A 24,169-nucleotide genomic window follows, 5' to 3' on the forward strand; every position below is an offset into this window, starting at 1 on the left:
CACACACACACACACACACACACACACACACACACACACACACACACACACACACACACACACACACACACACACACACACAGATTGGTATTTGCCTGTGAGCAACAATATTTTTTGGAATTAAGCCGCTGACAGCTTGTGTTCAGGAATTTTAAATGTCACCATTTTCAGATCCAAAATATCAAAAAGTACAGCAACATCAGACAGCAGGAAAATCAGATATAAAAGAGGAACTGCTACTGTTAACTACTTTTTATAATTATCATCGACATCATCCAGTCATTGTATGGATGTTTATGCTTGTGCTTATTTGTGTAGAATACATTTAAATGAAGGGCTTCAACTTGACAAACGACCATAGTGTTGATCAATTCTACAATAATTAGGCACTCAAATGACGACATCACATCCATAATTTCAGTCGGACAGCACAGACTAATTGACATCCAGTTTTTAATAGCAGACCAACATCTGCCCCCTAACAGCTTCAGTCAGACAGAAAGAGCTTCCCTTCCAACCAAGCCAACATTTCCCCAGCACTCCCAGCAGGTACATCAGCTCAATTATGATGATGGCAATGACTGATTACATTTTACCTCTCCCCTGCTCCTCCAATAAGTCTAACCATCACACAGGGAGACGGAGGAAGCAGACAGACAAAGAGAGAAAGACAGGGAGAGACAGATAGCAGCAGCTCCTCTAGTGAGCTACAGTGCAAGCATCCCACATGCCAGTCTCCGGGATGGTATCAAACATCTCGGTGGCAGACTAGCTATGAAAATAACCTATATCTACAGGAAGTCAATTAAAAAGTGCCAGGGGAGATTAAGAGCGGCGTGACAGCTTTTCGTCAGGCCGCCGTTTGTCTAGAAGAACCGGCCTTGTATGAAAGGGTTGTGTGAGTGTTTGCTAGGTAAAAAAAAGTGTGTGCGTTGGTAGTAAAGGCATGTTGAAAAGGGATTGGTGGGGACTGGAGAGGGGGGGTGGGGGGGGAGTGTAGCCGAACACCCTTAAAAGCCCCCTCATGAATATTAAAAAGGCCCTTGGCAGCCGGCAGCGCCGCCACAAGTTTGCAAACCAGCGTAATGTGTCTGTTTGCGCTGAGAAAGGGCTCAGTCCGGATATCAATTAAATCAAGCGCTGTCAGGCTGATGGACCTCTCAATAGAGGGACAGCCCATTCCCCTCTACACATCAGCTCAGCTTTGTGTCAACCATCCATCTCTCATCCTCCCTTTCTCCCCTCCCTCGCTTCTACTCCTTGCACTCTCCCCGTTGCCATCTTTATCAACCCCGGCCCGCTCTCTTTCTCTCTCTCGCTCTCCGCCTTCTTTCTCTCCTTTGCTCTCTTCCTCTCTGTCTCTCAAGCAGCCAGTAACTGAATGCACAAATTACTCTCCCCTCCACCTTTAACTTCCACTAAATCTTTTTCCTTTTCCACTTTGCTGAGCCGGGATATTTTATTCCTCCATCAAATATGCATCCCATTAATTAAGTTAAATTACTCTTGACTGCCAAATCTCCCCTGCCCCGATGGGTGTCAACACAGAAATGCATGACTGTGAACCTGCAATGACACGGCCCCAACACTTAAACATGAGTTACAGCCTTCCCAGCTCCATCCATGGGCAGATTACCAGACACTTTGGGCTCCTGGAATTAAGCGATGTTCACTCCTTCCCCTCCACCCAGCCTTTTAATAAGTTCACAATGGATGACACTCGCACTTCTGACAATGAGAGGACTGATATTTTAATTACACCGTTTTCATCTGCCTTCCTCTTCATCTTTTAATTGCCGTTGTTAATCACTCATTAACTTCTTTCTCTTCTCTAGCGCCGACGATATACAGTACCTACGACGTGATTAGTTCTTTAGATTGCTCAGCAACATTTCTGAAATAAATTAACCTCTTTTAAGTTTGTATTTCTTTTGTGCAGGCCCAATTTTATAGTAAAAGTTGTTTGAAATCATTTTGCCTTCATCACATCAAGTAAGTTATATAAATTCGATGTTATCTGGGGTATTTTATGGAAGGAAATGATCGGTTCTTTTCATTATTGACCATTACATCATATTGTATGACTTTATGGCAACGTGAGGTCAAAGATGATATATTGTCAAGTCACACAGGTCAAGATTTAAACAAAAAAAGACAGGTGATAAAAACGATGAGAAAGGCTGAGGCCACGGGAAGTTCACTGTTTTAGTGAAGAAGTCTGTGAGATCATACATAGTGCAGACAAAAGCCTCTTAACCTAGACAATCCTCCAGAGGAGTATAACTTCATATCATAAGCCTACAGTATGTGCTGCGCTGGCTCCTGGTCCTGTTGTTTAGTATCTACACCCTATGTTTGTTTTTTGGTTATATTTGATTAAAGGGAAATGCTTTGATTATGAAGCCCCGATGCCCCTGTTGTGGGCCCACTAAAGAATATGAGATTGTTATTAAGACCTAATGGGACTGATACGCTCACTGAGATATCTTGGTTTCCTTTCACTTACAGAGATGCTGAGTGGGGGACCATTCGAACTCTTCCAAACATCCCCATCACCAAAATGAAACTGACCAAGCAAACAGACTTCCTCTCTCCCTCAAGTATTTGTGTGGTCTAATTTGAAACATAAATTTAATAGTTTGCATGTCTTTTTGCTGACTGTTCATTGTGTTTCTGCTGATTATCAGGCCTATAATCCCAACTCAACTAATGAAGCCATATGTTTTTTTGTCATCTCTTTAGTTGGAGCTAAGAGCTACCTGAGAGGACACATCATGCGCCAGGAAATAAAGTTGACAATCATCCTGCAAAACTGGTATAAAACCTGTAAAACTGTACGCTGCTGGATTTATATTGATCTATCGACGCTGTCTAGAATTGATTTCTCTCTCTCTCCTCTTTTTCCTCTCTTGCCTTCTTTCTGTGTGTGCACGTGTGTCTGTGCATGAGTGTGTTTCTATTGCAAAAAACATTAATTTTACAAACATCAGCCCAAGGCTACTAAACACATCCAATCCATTATGCTGCGCTTTATCGTGTTATGGGGGGGTAACGGGCTGTAAAGCTGTCTCGGTCATAAAGAGCGATCGTAGAGCGCCGAGTCAAACCAGAACGCTGAGCTCTCCAAGCCGTACGCAGCGCTCGTTATCATCAGAACAGCTCCGCACATACTTAACCTTTCCAGACCAGCCTTTCTGCATTATTTTCCAAATGACCTTTAGCGTTACTTATTTCATTTCCGATAATGGCACACTAAATTTAGTTAAATGCATCAGAGCAAAATGTGTTTATTTTGGTGAAGGGGACCATACTGACTGACAAGGGCCATGTTCCCAGACAGAAACTTGAAAGTATCTGAGCCATTAAACATTTATATAACTTCCTGATGGGGGATAAATATCAGGCCTCTCGCTAACAAGAAGAAAATAATTCAGATTAATCAAATCACGCATCAAAACAAGTAAAACAGACAATATGATATAAATCTAGTTATGGACCATGCATTTTTACATTTTACACACTACCCGATAAATCAGAAAAAATAATGATGACAGTAATCGAAATTTGTATTCCTATTTGATAGTATGAAAAAAAAAAAAAAACTACCAGATGTAGAAAATGCTAATTAAGAGACATCTAAAGGTTGGGGGAAAAAAATGCTAATGAAATACACAAACACCAAAAGCATGTGAAAAGTGACTTGTATAAGTATTAAAAAAAAACACGAGTGCTTACATCTGTTGTGTGATAATGAGTTCAGACTTCCTGCTACTGAGTCCTGCCAAGACGGTGTGCAGGTTTGGTCACGTACAGCTAAATCGTTAAGGACATCATGAACTTTCAATGGGCTTACTCGAACATAAACGCGTAGCTACCCCCGGAGCTGTTATATCACAGACACAATCCCACAGCCTGTAAAGAGCAGTGTGTTTCACGCCTTTGGTGCATGAGTGGAAGAAGGGGGGGGGGGGGGGGGGGGGGGGGATCTTAGCAAAATCGCTAATGTACGTGATGATTAAGTGTAACTCAAATACCGAGTGTGTTGTTCACAGGCCTGACAGGCAGTAATTTGGTGTATTATATTCTGCGGTTTTAATTGCACGCCACCAACGTCCCTGTGACACGTTATGAAGCGATGATGTACAATTATTTCGGGGCAGCGGGAGATCAGCGGAGTGACATTATAATCATCCTCATAGGGATCCCTCTCTTCATCTGCAACAACCATTAATGTTTAAATGGGAGGAAGAGGGGGGAAAACATAAAAATAGTTCTCAGGGAGTTCTAACCAGAATCTGTTTGAGGATTATAGAGAATCACGTCAGGGGAGAAGAGGAGGGGTGTGGATAGACAATAGAGGGGCTGAGTTAAGTGACGGCTTTCTCTGGATAAGCAGCGAGCTAAGATGCTCCTCCACTGTCACTGCCAGGCCTCACACTACTCATACAGGCCCGGGCATTAAGGCACATTACAGCGGATGAGCTACGCAGGGCGGAACTGATGGGCTATTCTAGGAACAGACCAGACAATCTCACAAGACAGGGGGACACAAAAACCCTGACACGAGCCAGCCCCATCCTGTTAACAGTCACATCACACACACAACACCCAACATGAAATCACGACTATATATACTCACTCCGACACTAAGTCAAGAAAGCTGAGACAAGGGCGGGAGGGAGGAAGAGCACAATGCAGCTTCCTCCGCAGTAAAGATGTTGCAAACTTTTTTGTAACGCGAGGAAGCAATAGTTTTAGTTTTAAGTTTTGACCAAATTCCTGAAGTGACACTAGGATATGGGCAGCTTATGACCCATAATCATAAAGCTGTGGTCCACAAGAGGACAATCCATGTCCACGATAGTGTTAATACTTCTAAGGCCCAGGCTGAGATATTAAACCAATGCCTCAAAGAATTTAGACTGTTTATGCATAATTTAACACCTACAACAGCACTCGATGTCCAGTGCATCTTTGGGGAGGATGAGAGAGTGGGAGGGAAGAAATGCTGAATCCAGGGCCTTTCTGGTAGATGATGGAAGAGAGGAAGTGGAGGCTCATTAAGTGGCCGAGCCCAACTGTGGACAAAACATGCCAGGAGGAAATGCAAGAAGCTGTCGTCTCACATGCTGGAGGAGTTTTTTAACCAATTAAATATGAGAAATCTTATCTTGTATGCTAACAGCCTAGTTGTGTTTTTCTGCTGTTTTAGCACCTCAAGAGTTTTTTAACAGGCAAATTAAGACAGATTAAAATAAAGACACTGCTAGGCATACAGACAGGTAGGCACACAGACAAAGAGACAAACATATAGAGAAAGTGAGGGGATGGTGAGGTAGAGAAAGAATTCCTATGGCGTGTTAGCAGTGATGAACAAAGCACTGACCGGCCTACTCAGGTTTGATTGGCAGGTTGGTCAAGGGTTCCAATCTGTTCCTGGCCTTGCATTTGCATTTGTTAATTAAATGCCACAACAATATGATCTTTGAGCATCAACAACTTCACCTGCTCAGGAGAAGAGACCACACGCGTTGGACTCGAGCTAAAGTGGGTTAGACAGCGAGGGTGCATCGCATCTTTTCACCGCAGTCTAAAAGCTCACAGTGTCAGAGGTAAGGTACTCTTCTATCCTCAAAGCTCAACAAGGAAAAACACCGATCGATCACAATATGGAGAGACTGAGGTTATAGAATGGAATAGTACGCTAAGCTGATGCTCTGCATGGTAAATAACTGAACCTGTAAAATTCCATGCCACCATGAAAGCCCAAGACTCTTCACATGCAGCAACAAATTATGAAAATAGCAAATTGTATAAGGTTAAGTGGCCGGCACATAGTTGAGGTTGTTAATTGAAATGATAAATGGTGATTACAAACATCCCAAAAACTTTCTTGGGTAAGCGAAATGTTATGCCATCATTACTATCCACAGGAGGACGCCGAGCCTAATAGCAATATAATCTTGCTTTTTCTAGGTCACCAAAAACAAAACAGGAAGCTCGACTACACATTATACCTGAAACATGGTCATCCATTAGTTAGGTGGTTTAGATCCAGATTAAGGACATTATGTTATCAAATGTGAAAACTTGGGGAAGGAGAACAGGCTATGTGTATGTATGGCTCTGGCCTTAATGAGGGTGTTTCTGGGGGTTTCTTTGCATTTGCTGCTCTTTAGTCAAGGGGAGGGATGGCCTGATAATCAGTCAGTACTGAAAGCACACACAGGGCCGATTTGTCAGCAGAGGCTGGCACTGGCAGCCCGCCGCTCCTCTATTCGCATGATTTGTGAAACCAGGGGCTGTATTTAGTAGTCCCATTTAAAAGCATATTGTGGAACTCGTCTGTATGTATGTGTGTTTATATTTGGGTGTGTATGTAAGGCTAGACACTTGGTCAAAGCCCAACGCGTTCGCAGCACTTGGGAGAAACGGATTTCAGCTGGAGGGCTTGTGAAACATGAGCCCTTCCTCTCATTAAAGGAGAATCTGTGTTTAAACCAAAGCTTGTTTGCTCCTGCTGTAATATGTTTGCGAACATCAGCAGGAGCAAATAAACACATTCACTCTGCTCGGGTTTAGAAGAACAAAATCGCCCAGCGACTGAACTAAATGGAACAGTTTACACAGAATTACACAGAGGGAGAAACTAATAACTCCACATATGTCTTCATCTTACCGAGTGTATAGCCACAGAAGCTCAATGGCACAAAGCTGGAAATCCCACAATTTACTCTATTCCCCAACTGCATGTTAAACAGCTTAACACGTCCATTTGAACATGGCAAGGCACTGAGGAGGTCTACCACGGGAATGCAACCAGCAAAACACAACATATGGTCTAAATGTATGGGGTAGAAGGAACTGGGATAGAGTATGCTGATGCCTTTTGTTACCTGCATACCGTATCTTCTAATTAGGATTATTTGTATGCTGAAATAATGATGGTAAAATAAACTTTTGATTCACCAAAATAAACTGTGTAGGAGCTATCTAAGTGCGCACACACACACACACACACACACACACACACACACACACACACACACACACACACACACACACACACACACACACACACACACACACACACACACACACACACAGGTTTTTGTCATTATTCTGTCTTTACAATGTGAATCAATACTTTAATAGCAGCCAGAGTGAGCCAACAATCTTTGCTTTGGTCGGTGTGGTTTAGCCATAACATTAGCTGGAGACAAGTGGGTTGTACAAAAGAGAATTAAAGCTCCTTTCTCCATTCAGATATCAGCACACAGGCTTGACCCGGCTCACCACAAATCCTGCAAATTGGAATTTCTTTTGGCCATTCGCCGGAAGCCCCTCATGTACCTGACCTTGGACATGGAACAACATGAAAATTTGATTCTCAACTAACCCTTTGGACTAATTTCATTGAACTGTTTTTGCTGGAGCATCTATCAAACTTTTATTCGACCTCTTATATTTGATCCAGCACATTATTATTAAAGCTATTAATATCTTACTGGTGATCACAGTCACATACCCTCCACTATATTTCATGTTTTATACTTCAGTTTCAACTTCTCTACCTAAAGCTCCCATTACACACCTGGCCAGCCAAATACGGGGGATCCATCCCTGAGTTGTTTCTCCAGAGGGTTCATATTAGATCTACTACATTATTGTTGAAGCTGTTAATATTCTATCAGCCATTACAGTCTCATTATCACTCAAATCCCCCGAATCCTAGTTTACTTTATAGAGACAACACCTCGCTTTTACAGTTGTTAACGAGGCTTGGAGGTTTGGCATCAAGTCATATTACCATGTAAACTTTCAGTTGTTCCAGTGCTTACCTGACGGTGAATTGAAGTTATTCCTGGATCAGTGTTTTCCAGACTTAAATCTTGTAAGAATAAGCTGAATTTCTTATACAACTTATTTTACCTGTCTATCCAAACCTGGCATCATATTGAGAAATCACTAATATCTGCTCTCTGTTCCACACTTTGTCAATATCAGTTTCAGTCGGTGTGTGTGTGTTCCCCAGCTACTATCCTAGCTTTAAGCAGTGTTTTGAATCATTTTAAACGGACTTGTAACTCACCCACAGATGTCACATTTGTACTCTCTCATGCCGAGGTGTCTCTTCACGTGATTCCTGGCGTCCCCGAGTTGGGCAGTTGCAAAGTTGCAGATCTTACACTTGAAGGGCTTAGAACCTGCAAAAGAGAGTACAGGTAACAGTGACACAGTGTTTGATCACACACAGGAGGTCATTAAAAAACTGTACATATGACTGCACATATGTTATACTGTACATTTAACATTTCAAACATAAAACGTGACAAAAAAAAAAAACCTTTGAAGGATAATTAAAACAGATGCCTTTACTCCAATACCTATAAAAGCTACAGTCATAGTCCAAGTGCCATACTTCTCTCCTTTCACTCACTTTCTATCTATCCTTGTCACTCTCCTTTGTCTCTTACCTACTCTTCCTTTGCCTGTGGATGCGTAAATTGGATTCCAAAGGTCAGGCTGAATACGTAAATCAATTCTGTGTGCGCTCACTACCTCCCGTTCCATCATTAAAGCGCTAATCACTCTGGCGGGCTTTGGAGGGAGGTTTCTTCCTAATTATTGTCATTAATAAATCCAGAGGGTGTGGTAGAGTTTGAGAGAGTGGCAAAGCCTGCGCCTGCCATCAGTCATTTAAGAGCAGAGCTGGGAGGGCCGCTGCGGGTGCTAGATGCCTCTGGGTGACTGCAAAAGAGTAACGGGTGGATGGGAAATACACCAGCAGCTACTAGCCCTTGCAGGAGGAGGAAACTGGGCTCCTCCATTAAGGAAGTAAAACTAACAAAGACCAAACATCAGTTATATGTGATGTTTATGTGATGTTGTGCAACCTGAAGTCTTCATCCAGCTGAATTAATTACACATTTCCCTCAATGACAAGCTTTGATCTACGTTACTACACAAACCCACGTCACTGAAAACTGCACATTTGTCAAAAATAAAATGAATATTTTGCTGGCATTAGTGGGCAGTTGCAGGCTAACATATAGTGTGACGTTCCAATTTAAATGGCAGCCTGGTATGATATCCACGTTTGCATCTTTGAGAAAATCCTCATACTCTCCCAGTGAATATCCCAAGGCAGTCTACAATATTTATTCCAGGGGCAGCTGCTGATTTGATTAAGCACTTTGTGTAGATTACTAATTCGTTCATACACGGTTCACTTGCTGTGAGCTGCAAGAACGACACATCGAATTTTAAGCCGGTAACGAAGATTGAAAGGCAAGCCTGTGCTAACAAGGCCCATAAACACAGGGGGCAGAAGGGTCCGCATGGGCAACAGCAAAGCCAGCTTCTTTATTCCCTGTCCCTACAGTATACAACACAAACACAGACACAGTAAAACCACAAGACACAATGAAAAACACTTGCGCAAGAGCAGAGGGGAAGACAAATTGCCAAAAGTCACTAGAAATGTAGACAATACACACATATCCATATGTCATTCCTACACTCAACACTCAAAAAGAACCTTAAATTAATGACATCCACACAATTATAAACCATTACTCCTGCCTCTAGACTCAAAGCCCACCTTCACACGTATACACACAGTTAACTGGTAAGACATGATCACACATGGACAAACAGAAGCAAAGTAATTTGTTCTTCGCTCTCTTTCAGTTTGCATCTCTCTATAGCGCACAAACACACAGACACACACACACACACACACACACACAACCTAAAGTTGAGGTGAGAGCGAGGCGTGTGGGGAGCTGATTTGTCCAGATGGCTGGCTGAGTATGAGACATGGCAGAGAGGAGAGAGATGTAACGTGCCTCAGTTCTCACATCTTATCACATTAATACTCCACCACTCCACTTAAACAGCCTCCGTAAAACTGAAATTGACCATCAATGCGGTGTCATGTTAAATTAATATTGCCATCCACATAGAGGCGATGTGGCTCCCTCACATCCCAGATGAGACAGGGAATGACTAATTCATTTCCTGAGAGGAGAACCTTCTGCCATGTTTCACAACACCCCCCCCCCCCCGTCCACCATCAGCACCACACACATGCACACCCACACACTGCATAATGTCTAAGGCCTTACACATGCCACACATTGCCGTCAAAGGCTTCGCTTTGAGCTTCAGGTTTTAAAGAACATCATTTTATGGTGCCAATAACAGGGTTATGTTGGCTATCCAAACATTGTGCGAGTAGCGGTCCTTCACTAAAGCAATGACACACTCGTATAAATAAATGTCGGTTTTGCTATTTTTTCTTCTTTCCATCAACAGCTGTTGTAAAGCATTGACAAATAAACAGAGTTGAGATATATTACGCTCACTATTTTCACAACAATTCTTTGCCTTTTCCCTAATTAATGTAAACAGCGGCCATAGACCTTTCGTCACCTTGTCTACATTTATACATTTTCGACCCAGAAATATAATATATTCTGTGAATTGTCCTGCATGCGCCATTTCTCACATTTCTTTAACTTTAATATCTTTATCAGTTACCAAAAGTCCTCACACAGGCATCTGCACCTCAACAGCAGTGGTCTTGTTTAGAGAAGAGGACATGTCTGGAAAAGTGGGCAGATTAAGAGACGGACTAATTCTGCTTATGCCTAAAATGTATGCAATTCTAAATCTTGCAATTGATATAGATGTAGTGGAGCTCTAGTTAATGCTTTGGGTTACTTTTGTGTGTGTTATGATAGGTCAAAAGGTCAGAGGAGGGTAAATGTCTTGACCCGGAAATTTCCAAGGGAAGAGGTTTGTCAGAATAAAACCCTAAGGTGAGACAGACTAACTGAAAACTTGTACTTTTACATTTCAGTTATTTATTTAAAGCCGTATTACTTCCTGTGTGTGAGTGTGCATGTTTTGTGGTGTGTATGCGTGTCCATTACTTTGCAGCTCAGTCTGAGGTCAGACAGCTCACTCCAGTGAAAAAGTGACCAATTTACCTCAAAATGCAAATTTCAGCTGTACGCTCGTTGGCAAAATGCACGTATGTGTACGTGTTTCCTTTAAGGGACAAATTGACAAATTGGTGTGCAGCCTCCCACTACCGTCTCCTGATTTCACTGATTAATCAAGTGAATAAAAAGTAGGTCTTAATTAAAAGGATCTGGACATGCTCCCAGCCTAGAAACTGGCAGACCCCCACTGTGCGACATCCCCAGCCTCACAAACAAACCCAAAGTAAATGACCAGCACATAAAAGGTAAATAATTCACTGTAATGAGGGAACTTAGCAATAATAACAACTGGCATGTGTTGTCAAAATGAAGAGAAATGGGTGCCTTCTACAAATAAGAGCAGCATAAATGAAACGGGAGACATATTCGCATAAACAAGCCCATAACTCAGAGGAATAAAAGGAGATAAAGCTCCAAAAAAAAAGTATAAATGAATTGATACTTCAGAATATGCCCTTGACTTGAAGCCATCTGTGAGGACCTCAGTGTCACAGCTTTCATTTTCTTAAGTAACACTTCACTTGACCTCAAAACTCAGGAGTTATGGCACAAGGTAACATGACGAGTACATATTTATTACTGACTGTTAGTTAGAAAGTGGCGGCTCGATATTAATCAGAAGGGTTTTAACCTCTAATTCTTACCGCTCTGAACAAGCTGAATTAAGCGAGGCAAATAGCAGAAGAAACAAAGAGCCAGCTATACAACTAACACAGCTCTTAAAATCTTGTAATATGCATTCAAACAAATGCATTCATGGGCATTTAAGGGGGTAATGGATTGAAATCGGAACACTTGATTTAGTTCAGCAGCAGTTAGTGAGTGTACGTAGGGATTCATACAGTATCGCCTACAAGTGAACAGCTGGAACATCTTAAAGCAGCCACTGTCACTCAATTTAATCGGTAACCATGGAAGTGGAAGCCATAGCGACGTCGGTTGGTCACTCCGTACGAGCAAAAACGGGAAAAGCCGACATACTGTATACACACGTGTGCAAAAAACAGAGCAAGGACTCCAATTAAAGTCCCATTAAAGTTTAGGCTGAAAGGGGGATGGACCGTAAGCGGCGGAGAAGGGCATTTATTGATGGTGCCCTCACATCTCGTTCCTGCATTAAGTTGATTTTAAAAGCAATTAATACACATAGTCAAGGAAGAGTAATGGAGCGCCCTGTGTTCTTAACCTGCCAGACATTCCCCAGCCAAAGCCCTGACCAATGCAGCCCTGCTTTGCATTATAAATGACAAGATAAATCTTAATGGATTGAGGATAATCAGCTAGCCATGAAGGCTGACATATACACAAATTCACTACACATGCAAGATCTCACACACGTATACACAAGCATGGACGTAAAGACACAGGGGAAATTAAGGGCTTTGAATACGTCTGCATTGATTATTTTAAATTATTAGCCCACCTCTCTTTGGACCCTCAATGCTTTTAGCCTAAGCTTTAACACATTTACAGAGACTTATTGACTATAATTACAACTGAGTCTTGGTAATGGACACATCAATTATGAGTCGCACATGTCTCTGACCAAGCATTGCTCAGGGAATCCCAATCTGGGGTCCATTAGCGTCTCTCCTGCTGGTCGGAAGCTCTATCAGTCTTTACTTTCACCTCTACTGAAACAGCTATTACCTGGCTGAAGTAGATAGTCGCCTTAACATTAGCCTGAGCTGCCACAGATTAATCCTACTGTTCTTATAAACAAAGGCTGCACAGATGAGCAGCTTGATTTTGCTTTGGTTGGTCACATAAGGGCAAGTTCACATGGAAGCAGGGATACAATAATATTATGATTGTCTGTATTCATCTTGATTGAGTAAATAAAGTCAATCTCATGTTATTTTTGTGATTACGCAAAATATGATTTTCTCTTCTGATGACCTCTGCCCTAAAGTCAGCTCAGGTCAGTACAGGAGTGAACTCAATTTGGACAAACACTTCTGTTGACAAGAGCTCTGCGCTGATTTCTAAAGGGGGGTGGAGAATTGGGAATTTGCAGCGATTAGGGGAACTGAGTAGCAACATTTGTTTCTATTTTACCTGCACAAATAATGACAATAAGGACTATGACTCTGAGAGAGAGAGAGACACAGAGAGACAGAGATGGAGAGAGAGAGAGACAAAAAACAATAAAAAAATAAAACCATAATGCATACCTGTGTGTGTACGGATGTGGGCCAGGAACGCCATTGAGTTGCTGCTTTTGCACACTTTCCCACAGTATTTGCACACACTGCCCTGGTTCTCCTCACGCTCGCGGTTGATCTGCTCAGTGTCCTCCAACACGTATTTGTTGACTTCCCTTAGGAGCTCCTCGTGTTTTTCTTTAAAATGAACAAACAGGTCTTGCTCCGATTCAAATCGGTCTGTGCACTTCACACACTTGAAGCTTGCGCCCCCCTCGGGCAGCTCCTCCACGCTGTTCTGCTCGTTCCTCAGGTGAGCAGCGCTGGAGAGGTGCTGGTGCAGGTTGCTCTCAGTGTAGAATGACTTCCCACACACCATGCAGTGGAAATGCTTCTCTTTGGTTGGGTGCTTCATGGAGATGTGAACGTTGAGGCCGCTGACGCCGTCAGCCATGAAGCCACAGTCGTCACACCGGATGCGAGCAAAGGTCTTGACTTCATCCTTCCCCTGCTTGGGTTTGAGCTTCTGGACGTGCGGTGTGGCGGGACTGGGGAGCTCAGGTGATCCTCCAGTCAGACATACTACAGCAGCCTCACTCTCCAAAGCCAGACCCTCCTGTTCCTGCTCAGCGAGGGCCTTCATAGATACAATGCAGGCATCGAAGGGAAGGGCCTTGGACATTTGCGTATCTGTCTGGGGGCTGTCCTTTACTGCGTCTTCCATCTCCACATCTGCATTTAAGGCTTCATCCTCTGCCTGCTTGCCACCCTCCTCCTGACACTCTTGCTCTGTGGACTGATCTACTCCAGGTTGAAGCTCCACTGGAGTCGCCTGGGGTTCAGATACTGTTTTAGGCATGATCGTCTCGCTGGTGGGCTCTGGTTCACTGCCGGTACAAGATACCTTTCTCTCATCTGCCTCAGTACTGTCAGTCATAAATACTGTTTTAGCTGCATCTTCAACCGAGGGTGCACCTGTGTGCTGAGTATCTTCAGCCTGTCTGTCATCAGAACAAAATGTAGACACTTCTGTGGGACTAAGAGGTTCAGATTCAGGTTGAGGGTCTGCCTGCACAAACTCAGTGACCTCCTTCAGCCTCCCTGGCAGGTTTCTTTGTCTATCACTTCCAACTGGCTCCAGATATTTCTGGCTTTTCTGCTTGTGCTTGTCTGTGTTGGCGTGGCGAGTCATTTCCCTGCTCGTCACAGCATAGTAGTTACATGCTAGACAGACAAACTCAAAGTCTTTGGTGTGCTTTCTTTTAACGTGAAGATGGAGTGAAGGGATTGACTGAGCCACAAAATCACAGTAGTTACAAGCATTAACAGAGTCATATTTACTTTTTTTGTGGCTTGTGTCCGACTGTGTCTCCTCCTCTCCGCTGGTTTCTTTGGAGCTTGTGTTGTCAGTCGCTTGCTCTTCATCTGTGGTCTCAAGCGCTGCATTTGCATCCTGAGTTTGTGCACTTATGTGATTGGGTGTATTGACTGGGTTGTTGTTCCCGCTGTCCTGGGCGCGTCTGACGTGTTTCTTTGTGATACAGTGGCGATCCATGTCACCTTTGGTCACACAGCTGTAGTTGCAGAGAGTGCAATTGTAGCCGTACTCCTTGCTGTGTCTGCGACGGACATGAACACTGAGGTTAGCGGCGTTGGACACTACCAGGCCACAATACGCACACGTGGTAGTGGGCCCCTGTTTTGGTGTACCTTTTTTCTTCTTGGTAGGCTGAGGCTCCAATGCTTCCTCCTCTGCCAACGCAGCAGCCTCCACTGCCTCCTCCGCTTCTTCCTCTCCCTCTGTCAAAGGAGGTTCAACATCTCCACCAGTCCCTTGAGCCATATCCTCCAAACAAGCTCCGTCTCTGCTGACCTTCTCGACGTAGACATCGAACGAGGAGGGTCCGGTGCTTTCCTCCCCTTTCTGCCTCTGCTGGTGGCTATCGGAGGACAGGTGATCCTGCATCCACTCCGGTGTGGCCGCAAAAACGTCACACAGTTTGCAGCGGTAGCAGTCCTTGTCTGGGTGCTTGACTCGTCCGTGGTTCTCCAGCATTCCAGGGGTGCTAACCCTAAATTCGCAGTACACACATTTCAGCTGAAACCTGCTGAGTGAGCGTTTGGGTGCGACTCGTCCTGGGATGGCCCTCAGAATGCTGCCCGGTTCCTCAGCTTCTTCTTCCTTATCCACGTTCTCATCAGCATCAACTGAAAGATATTCCATAAAACTTCAGAAACACCAAAACAACAATACACATAAAAATTCAGATGTGTGCACAATAATTATGAAAAATTATGAACATTATCCAATGAAATCAACCAATAATTGAGATTATTGATTCAAAGCAATACAGCAAAAACCTTGAAATTGTATTTGGTGTTATTGATAAATTAAATCAAGGTTTAGAACTTGATTAATTGCTCTCTAATCTGTCTGAAAACTATGCTCAATGGAGAGTTTTGTGCCAAGTAAAACATATTTATATATTGTGGAGTGAACAATAGATGCTTTACAAAAAAATGTATGTGGATCTGATCTGATGTGACTGCATCCACAGATATTTAGTCTTCAGTTGAAATGCAAGTCTGTATCGACTCCTCATCCATTTTGATTATCTTCCTTCTATCTATGAGGAAATGTAACACTTCTATAAAGATAATTAGAAGCTGCATGCGTTTGATGGTTTGTTAAATACTCACATGTGTATGGGATGTCTTTGGTGTGATGTCTCTGGATGTGAACATCAAGAGGTGACTTGTCCCTAAACTCTTGCCCGCAGTAGTCACAGGAAAAAATCATCTTGGGTTTTGGGATTCGTTTGCTTATTCTTCTTTCTTGGGTAGGAATCTGCTCTTCCTGATCCGCCTGCTGTTTTTCTAATGCCCTCTCCTTAGCGGGCGAACCCTCTGAAGCAATTGCATCACCTTTGGCTGTTGATTCCAGCTCATCAAGCGCAGGCCCTGTTGCTGCGGGCTGGATTTGTTCAGCCTCAACAGTGCTTTCTCCCTCCGTGTCCATTTTCTGGTTTTCAAACTGACTCGCAGAGACATTTTCACCTTTTTCCGCTGGCTTTTCAGTTGCTCTAATGTTGTTCCTGGACTTCTTCCCATGTTTTCTTGCACAGTGAACTTTCAGATATCGTGGGCACTTGGCTATAAATCCACAGATCGCGCATATGGCATCCTTGTTTTGAGGTATGCAGCGTGGGCTTGATTTATCTGCTAGTTCCTCATCAGGTGCAGTCCCGTCATGTGAATCGCTTGTCATTTCCACCATTATCTCATCCTCCGCCTGCACATTCCCACCTGTGTCATTTGGACTCCCTTTGTCCTGAACTTCCTCTTTGTCTATTGTCAATGGTTTATCCATGTCATATCTTGCTGCATGCACACAGAAAAGTGAAGTTGCTGACAGTCATCGATGCTTGATCAAACTCCTAGGAGAAAAAAACAGAAGATAAACCAATGAGTTCGACAAAATTTAGTGAGAGAATTTTTTGCAAACAAATGAACACTTTTCTAGATAATTTAATCGCCCAGTCATCTGAAAAGAGAGCCTACGAGTACAATTGTCAACAAACATTAGTATTTGTCGCCATCTAGTGCTCCCAGACACAAACTGTTCTCTCAACTGGCTGATGGATTCTCTACTGCCAGAGTATACAGTACATACACACTATCAACAGTTGCTTATCAAATGGCAAAAAATGACAAATTGCATTGGGCTGATTTATTTGATTGGCATTTCTTGCTCAGACATAATTGCAGTAGTAGCTTTGCTAAAACAAATTTGGCCTTCACACATCTATGAAACGCCAAGCATTTTAAAATCATTTTATAAGCTGTTCTCTTTATCTAAAGTTCCTCCTTTGTGACTGCTGTACAATGTTCAGTTTTCACCTGGATTCACCTTATTACAGCAGACTACATCATAATGTGCTCTTATTATTATGCACACTGTGTTTACAAATATGCACTGGATGTACAATAGGCAAAAAGTCGGAGGCTACTACATGTCTGTGTAAGCAGTCTTGGCTTATTCAACGCTCCAAAATCCAGCAACTTTTTTGCAGGTCAGGACGATCTAATAAGAGATTTGTGAGGCTGGTTCCTATATAGATATGTGATTATTGATGACAGTTATTTTACTTTGACACTGAACATGACTATTTTTCTCCAACAACGCCCCTATAAACAACCTAACTGCATAAGCTAATGGCCAGGGTCACCGTCCCCCTTCAATGAAAATATACAACAAAAAAAATATATTAAGATATTTGAGAATATTAAAAATAATCCAATAATGACATTTTGGCTGATACATTTTTTTCACGTTAATGCATAACATAACCCTACAGTTTTGGCCAAGACATTTTGGTTTTATAAAAAATTTTCTGACAACTGAAGAGGCAAATTACAGTATATTAAAGTTAAACAACACAACAAAGGTAACTGTACAAGTCAAAATATGACTTACAGTAAAGTAAATTACTATAAAATAAAAAACACTTAATGACAGACAGTGAAACTGAAATCAATACTGATACTTTCTATTCAAAAAATACATTCATATGAACATTTGTGGAAACAGCCGTGTGATTGTTCCCTTCGACACCTGCGTCTGCAACTAATACAACCGGCTGATTGAGCATATCAAATAACGTCAACGGAAAGTCCAGCAAGTAACAATATTTTCAATGAAAGCCAATGTAAAAAATCACCTCACAATTCTATCGAATGACGAAAATATACTTTATTATTTACCAAAAATTATCAACGCAAAACTTTGTTTGAGCACCGTCTGGTGTGTGTGATTGGTGTACTGCAAACGAAGAGCCCGAGAGTGTATAAAGGCTCTTGGTTATATTATGAATGAAACGACCTAGTTTTCTCCCGAGGCTCATTCTTGGCGCTGGCTGTTGTATCTGATGGCAACACCCGCAACCACAGCTTTGTTTTTAAATAAATGTACAATGTATATCATGTTGCTATGATGCCGGTTTGCTAACTTTAGCTGGACAGATCCCCTGTTTACTGAGTGTCTTGACATTAGAAAGTAATATGCAACTCGATTGCAAGACTCGAATGTCAGCTTCGAGTCAAATCCCCTTATGCTGCAATTGATAGTGTTAACAAAATAATTTTTAATACAGAACACGACAACTGTACGGGACAGCGAAACTGCTCCACATAGAACGTCTTGCTATTGTGGCTAACAAGCTAACTAACAGCGCGTTCTTCAACCCGGCTTTGAGTGACGTACAGCGGGTCCAATGAAATTACGACAATTGCTTTGGCATCCAATCACAGAGGGACAGGGGCGGGTCTTGGTCGGTCCAAAGGCTCAGAAAACGACGGCAGCAGAGAGGCCCAAAAAGGAGGCTAACATTAAGCCTTGAAACAGTGCGCTGCATGACCGATAAAATACCTCACAACACACCAGAATGCGATATTTCGATTCAGCAAACGAGACGTGTGTCATAAATAGACGAAATAAGGACAGTTACTGTTAGCTTACCTGTGTTTGTAACACTGTTGCCACTGTCCGCGCTTTTTCCTGCTAGACACAAATGGCGTACCGTAGCATGGGCCCTGCGTCACTGGGAGGCGGGGCTTCTGCCTGTAGCGTCTGTGTGTAATACATCAGATAAGTTTGGGTGATGGTGCATTCAAATCCGTGGGAACATTTTGAATCAGAGCTTAACACACGGCGAATGATGCATTTAAGGCAATGTTTTGCAGTAAAACATGCAATGAAAAACCACACAATAATTACCATCGCAATTCCTCTGCTTGGATGAGAGAAAGGAGGCTGAGGTTTCATTAATTTAAATTCATTTTTGAACATAGTGCAACTCCTCACATTGCAGTGCCACAGGAAAACCAGTCAGCTGAGACCAAATGGCCAATTATGTTTGATTTAAGCTAAAATACTTTTATTTCTTTATTTCTATTTGACGGTTCCATGCTAATTATTACGACTAGAATTATTGTAATTCAATCATATTAGAATATTATAAGGATAAGTATTATTTGAATATATTCAAGCACATTTTACTTTTTACTGTATGGATTAAAACTACTTTTTAACCTTTAACGTTTACCAGTGAATGATATGAACATGTATGGAGATAATTTGTAATTTTCTCAGTTGGTCAGCCTGTGATGAATCACCACTTCCAGTTGACATCTACTGTTAGCTTTGAAGCCTGAAGATGGATTAATGCACAAGCTTTAATTGATTAAGTAGTCTGACAGGTCAGGAGGTGATAAATGATACCTCCTCCAACGAATACACAGTTTACTTTTGCAATAATTTTCTTTAATTCATCACAGTCAAAATTACATGACATGGATGGTTGGAAACAGAGACTCCTCCTCTCCCACCTTCCATTTTTCATTAAGATTCATCATTCATTTTTCTCCATTAGTTGTCTATTAAAGAGGGGAGGCTGGCTTTGGTGGCCACTACTTCTCTATTAGCCTTTGTTATTAGCCTTAATATTAAAAGTTTTTCAGTTATCAAGAAACTATCTTTTAAATCTGAGATTCTCATGTTTTGCTGTAATTCATTGTAGTTCTGTTGTTTATAATGCAGTCTACAAGTAGCAATTATTTTCACTTTTTCGCAGACTCACAAATAATACAAGATGTAGACCAGATAGACAGAATGAAGTTGCTATAATAAATTACTGTTTCTTAAGATCTCAACACAAAGAACAAGAAACACACCCGTGCATTTCTTCCCTTGTGACTTTTGGTTTTGACACGTACTTTATTATAATCTGTATTCCAACCATACCAGACAGAACAGGTGTTCATAGCTAGTAAAATGCTGGGTTGATATATCCATGGTTCTTTAGAGCAAATTGGAATATCAGGTGAAAGTAACTAATTATATGACAGGATGGACCACCTGCTGGTTTAGGGCTCACATAGGACTGGGTTGCTTTAGATTAATTAACCACACAATTGTTTGGGTATTCTCTAAAATCACACCTCCCTGCCTGTAAGGAAGTAGTGTGTGAAAGTGAAAGTGACAGTGTGTGAAATATATGTAATCTTCCATGAAATGGATTTCATTGTCCAAAATATTGTTAGAATTTATTCAGAATGTATTCATTTAGTCACTCGATTGTAATGGCGATGCAAATTCAGGATCACTGCTTAATTTCTCTGCGGGATAGAAGACTTAACTCTTCTTCCTTGATCTGTGAGGTAAGGATGTGTACACATAGAAGAATGGTTTGTGACATTACACATGCAATACATGCTAGCTAGCATTACATAGTACAGGTATTGGACAGAATATTAGCCAGGGTGTCCAGAAGGGAGTGTTTGTACATTTGTTCAAATGTGGAAGGGATGTTCATCTACGTCTTTGTAGACATATTTCATACTTGCTGTATAGCTGATTTTCTATCTATATCAATGTGGTGATGTAAGAGCATCAGAAAGGTTTACCTTTGCTTGCATATGAATGAAAAGGTCATGGAAGTCACAATGAAGAAAAATAATCAATGTTTCAATATTTAGATGTAGAGATAGAGATGGAATATTCCAATAGGGGTTATTTTATTGAGTAACTCAAGAGGTTTACCTGAGCGGATCAAACACAAACCTCCTGTGCTCTAACATGATCGTTTTACTGTATATTGTAGAATCTATATACTGTATTTGCTTAGGCCCTGAGCCTCCATTGTATTCGGCCTATAGAAGATGATGGAACAGGATGTTAACAGTTAAATTGCAACACAAATTTCACTGCGCATCTAAACCACCAGAGGGTGCAATCTGCACATTTTTCACCCTTTGGCTGTCTCAAGCCCCAGCTGCACCATGCTGTCAGTATGTGTGAGGTTGTTGTGTATGTGTGTGAAGTGCTATGGCAACCGCCAGACACAAATCTCACAAATGGGGGAAAAAGCCATTTGCTCAAAGGCGAAACTTTTCGCCAAAAGACCCTGCATTGGTTTTTAAAGGAATTGAAGAAGGCAGATAAAGAGAAAACTCATGAAAACACAATTACAGCACAGCAATGCCAAAGAAGGATCACTGATTTCAATTTACAATGCCAAACCAAATTAGTTTTGGGATTTTATTTGACATATAGGTTTCTAAGAAGAGCCTTTTGTTGATCTCGAGCTTACAGTTTTTCCATACAATAAAAATACCAGATCTTGGTCGTGCAGGGCTAAAGAACATAAATAAAATGGGTTTTTTTCTGTTGCTCACCATCATAATAAGCTCATTAAAGCCGGCAATGTAATCGCAACTGTTTGGTGTTAAACCCCCAGATTACCATTTGCTTGAAGTGTTTAACTGCACTTTTATGTGGAACAAACCCACAGAACCAGCGTTACATACACACAAACACAGCCTTCTCTTTGCCATTAGTAAAGTAAAGACGTTCCAGACTGATTGAAGTTGTGCTGTTGTATGTGTAGGTTTAAATAGTAGGGAGCAATAGTGTCGCACTTTCTAACAGTCTAAAAGTTTCATGCATATAGCATCATTAAAAACTGGCACGGGGATAATGGTGACGAATTCCAGATTTGTTTAACATGCACCAGCCAATTGTGGTGCAACTACAAATTAGGAAAGATTGCCAGTTTGATATTTTGCAGACTTTTCAGCAAAGATCTCATCTACCATTTGAACAGCAAGGAGCTGAATTCTACCAATATTCAGTAAACCTATCTTGTGTGATTCTTTCACATCAAACCTAATGACCCAGTATCCCAGTGCCAAGCTGTTTCGTGATGTGGGTCACACAGTACTTGTCATAATTGTCTATACGTATATAGGTTTAATTCCCATTTAATCCATACTGATGTGTTCAATGATGCTTTGTGTCCTGGGATTGATCTGCTTCAAAGTAAATACCGATAACTTTACAGTATAGCAGCCAATGTTGCCAAAAATGGTAATTAGGAGCAAATGGTCGATATTTCCCAAGATCCTCCAGAGTCAGTCTAGAGAGTTGCTTGACTTGACAGTTGGATGGCTTGTTAATGAGTTGGACCAGCAAGTCTTCTGTAGAGGTACAGTTTGTAAAGCGCTGGAGCACTAGAATAACCTCCACACTTTCCTTACAACAACAATCTTACTATTTCCATCTTAATTGTGTCACTAATTGCTACTTTTAAAAAATGATGTTTAATTTGATCTCACACTTTAATAGAGTTATTTTAAATCAAGCAATCACTAAGTGAACAATGAAGGAACAAGCAGCAAATATGTGAAAGCTCCTACACATGCCTAGTTTGCCACCCACCCACACAAACACCCACCCGGACACACACACACACACATACAGCATTCGCCTGCCAGAGGGCCTCCATAATGAATAGGAATTGATTCTGGGCCTCTGCAGTGTTAGCCAAGAGTTTTACCTATACCTTAAACATTTCAAACATTAACTGAAGGTGAAAATAGGATTTGCTGACAGGCAAATCCAACCATAACCTACCTACTGCAGCTTGAAGCCGCATTAAACCTGCCAGGAGTCTACAAGCAAAAACTCTGCACATGCACCTTTCCCCCTGTGCTGCATTGTGAGGATATTTCTCCCCTCTCCATCCATCTGTGCATGTGTGTGTGTGTGTGTGTGTGGGCAAGCAAACACGCAATGGAGTTTTCCTTCATTCTCGTACCAGCAACTGTCTAAGAGCATGAGGTCACAGCACAGCAGCTTGAGAATGCTTCACCTCACTCTGAAAACACGTGTTCAAAAGGTGACTGGTTTGCTTTGGAAAGACGTTCTCTTATATAGACGCTTTCTTTGGTAGTACATTTTAGATTTTAAAAGAATTACCTGATTTAGATTTACTTTGCTTTTCTTAAACTCTAATTTGTTCAAATGTATTGTATGATCCGCTCCACTGCACTCTCTTCTACCTTTCTCTTATCTGTAGTAAATACCAGCCTGTGTCCCAAACGGATGGCACGTGCAGTAGCATTCCTTCAGACTAGCCTCCTAATCCCTGTCACTCAAGTTGTGACATTTTCCTCTACAGATCTGTGCCAGAAAAAGACCGAGACACAGATTAAGTTTCTGCTGGATCTTAATGAAGCTGCTCCTCTCTCATACTATCCTTAGGTAGAGAGTGGTTTTAGAGAAGGGAGCTGGATTAGAGTATTGTTGGATAGAAGAGACAGGAGCTGGAACAGACAGTTAACATTGTCCCCCATGTCCTGCAAAGGTTGCATGATCATAAGGAGTATGAATGAAACATCCATCGTGTCATCATGCAAGTGTAGAATTTCAATAGTTCTAAACACTTCAGACCCTCACATAAAGTTGTGATATAGAGGTGATATAGGCATAGAGGTTTTGTACACTATCCTCCTTCACCACTTTTTATTGAAGAGTATCATAATGAAAACATCTACATGCTGAATATCGGGAGACTGCCCAAGTATCCAAGGTCTTGCTCTGTACTGTTTTAACTGGGAGTGTCTGAGCTGAAACAGTCTGATGATGAATTCACATGGGGAGCTCCTTGGTTTTCTGGCACCAAACACAACAACACAAGCCACACAGCTGCGGGACACTCTTTCTCTAGAGTCCTTCCCTCTCTCTTCCCTCCCTTCACCCATCCTTTCCTAGAAGCATTACCTCACACCACATTTAGGCAGAGCCGGAGGTGTCACCTGGGGAGTGTGTATGTGTTTGTGTGTGTGACTGAGTGTGTTTCTTGGACGTTTACGTCTAAATGTGCCATTTGGACAGCTTTGGGTGGAGCACAGTGGACTTTAATCTCTCTTTTCAGTCTCCCTTTCAGTCGCTCCCTTTTTGAATTCTAGTCACTTCTCCAGCTAATTGAAGAGAAAAACACATTTAATCAAAAGCACCGTGCTTCATGTTGACAAATCACTTGCAGGATTAGTTCATGCTTTTTTTAAATATTCAGCATCTACTCAACAGCTGTTTTCCTGTCTTTCTGGTTATGTTTGAGATTTTGAGAGCAAGCTTACAACATCATAAATCGTAAATCTATAATAAATTCA

At 41.8% G+C, this 24,169-nt stretch overlaps 1 protein-coding gene across 1 annotated transcript in view; it reads right to left on the reverse strand.

Moving 5' to 3' along the window:
* The window catches only part of znf407 (zinc finger protein 407), a 132,879-nt gene extending 114,117 nt beyond the window's left edge, over positions 1-18,762 (reverse strand). The window contains exons 1-4 of the mRNA XM_076150538.1: positions 18,675-18,762; positions 15,857-16,593; positions 13,187-15,364; positions 8,093-8,207 (exon numbers count right to left, since the gene is read on the reverse strand). Coding sequence (XP_076006653.1) covers positions 8,093-8,207; positions 13,187-15,364; positions 15,857-16,526 — 2,963 coding nt within the window. The 5' untranslated portion in view covers positions 16,527-16,593; positions 18,675-18,762. The remainder of the gene's footprint in view (positions 1-8,092; positions 8,208-13,186; positions 15,365-15,856; positions 16,594-18,674) is intronic.
* Positions 18,763-24,169: the final 5,407 nt, after the last annotated feature.

The sequence above is a fragment of the Genypterus blacodes genome, unplaced genomic scaffold (assembly GCF_046128005.1).
Source record: "Genypterus blacodes isolate CSIRO-AG114 ecotype Tasmania unplaced genomic scaffold, CSIRO-AGI_Gbla_v1 ptg000052l_1, whole genome shotgun sequence".
NCBI classification, from domain to species: Eukaryota; Metazoa; Chordata; class Actinopteri; order Ophidiiformes; family Ophidiidae; genus Genypterus; species Genypterus blacodes.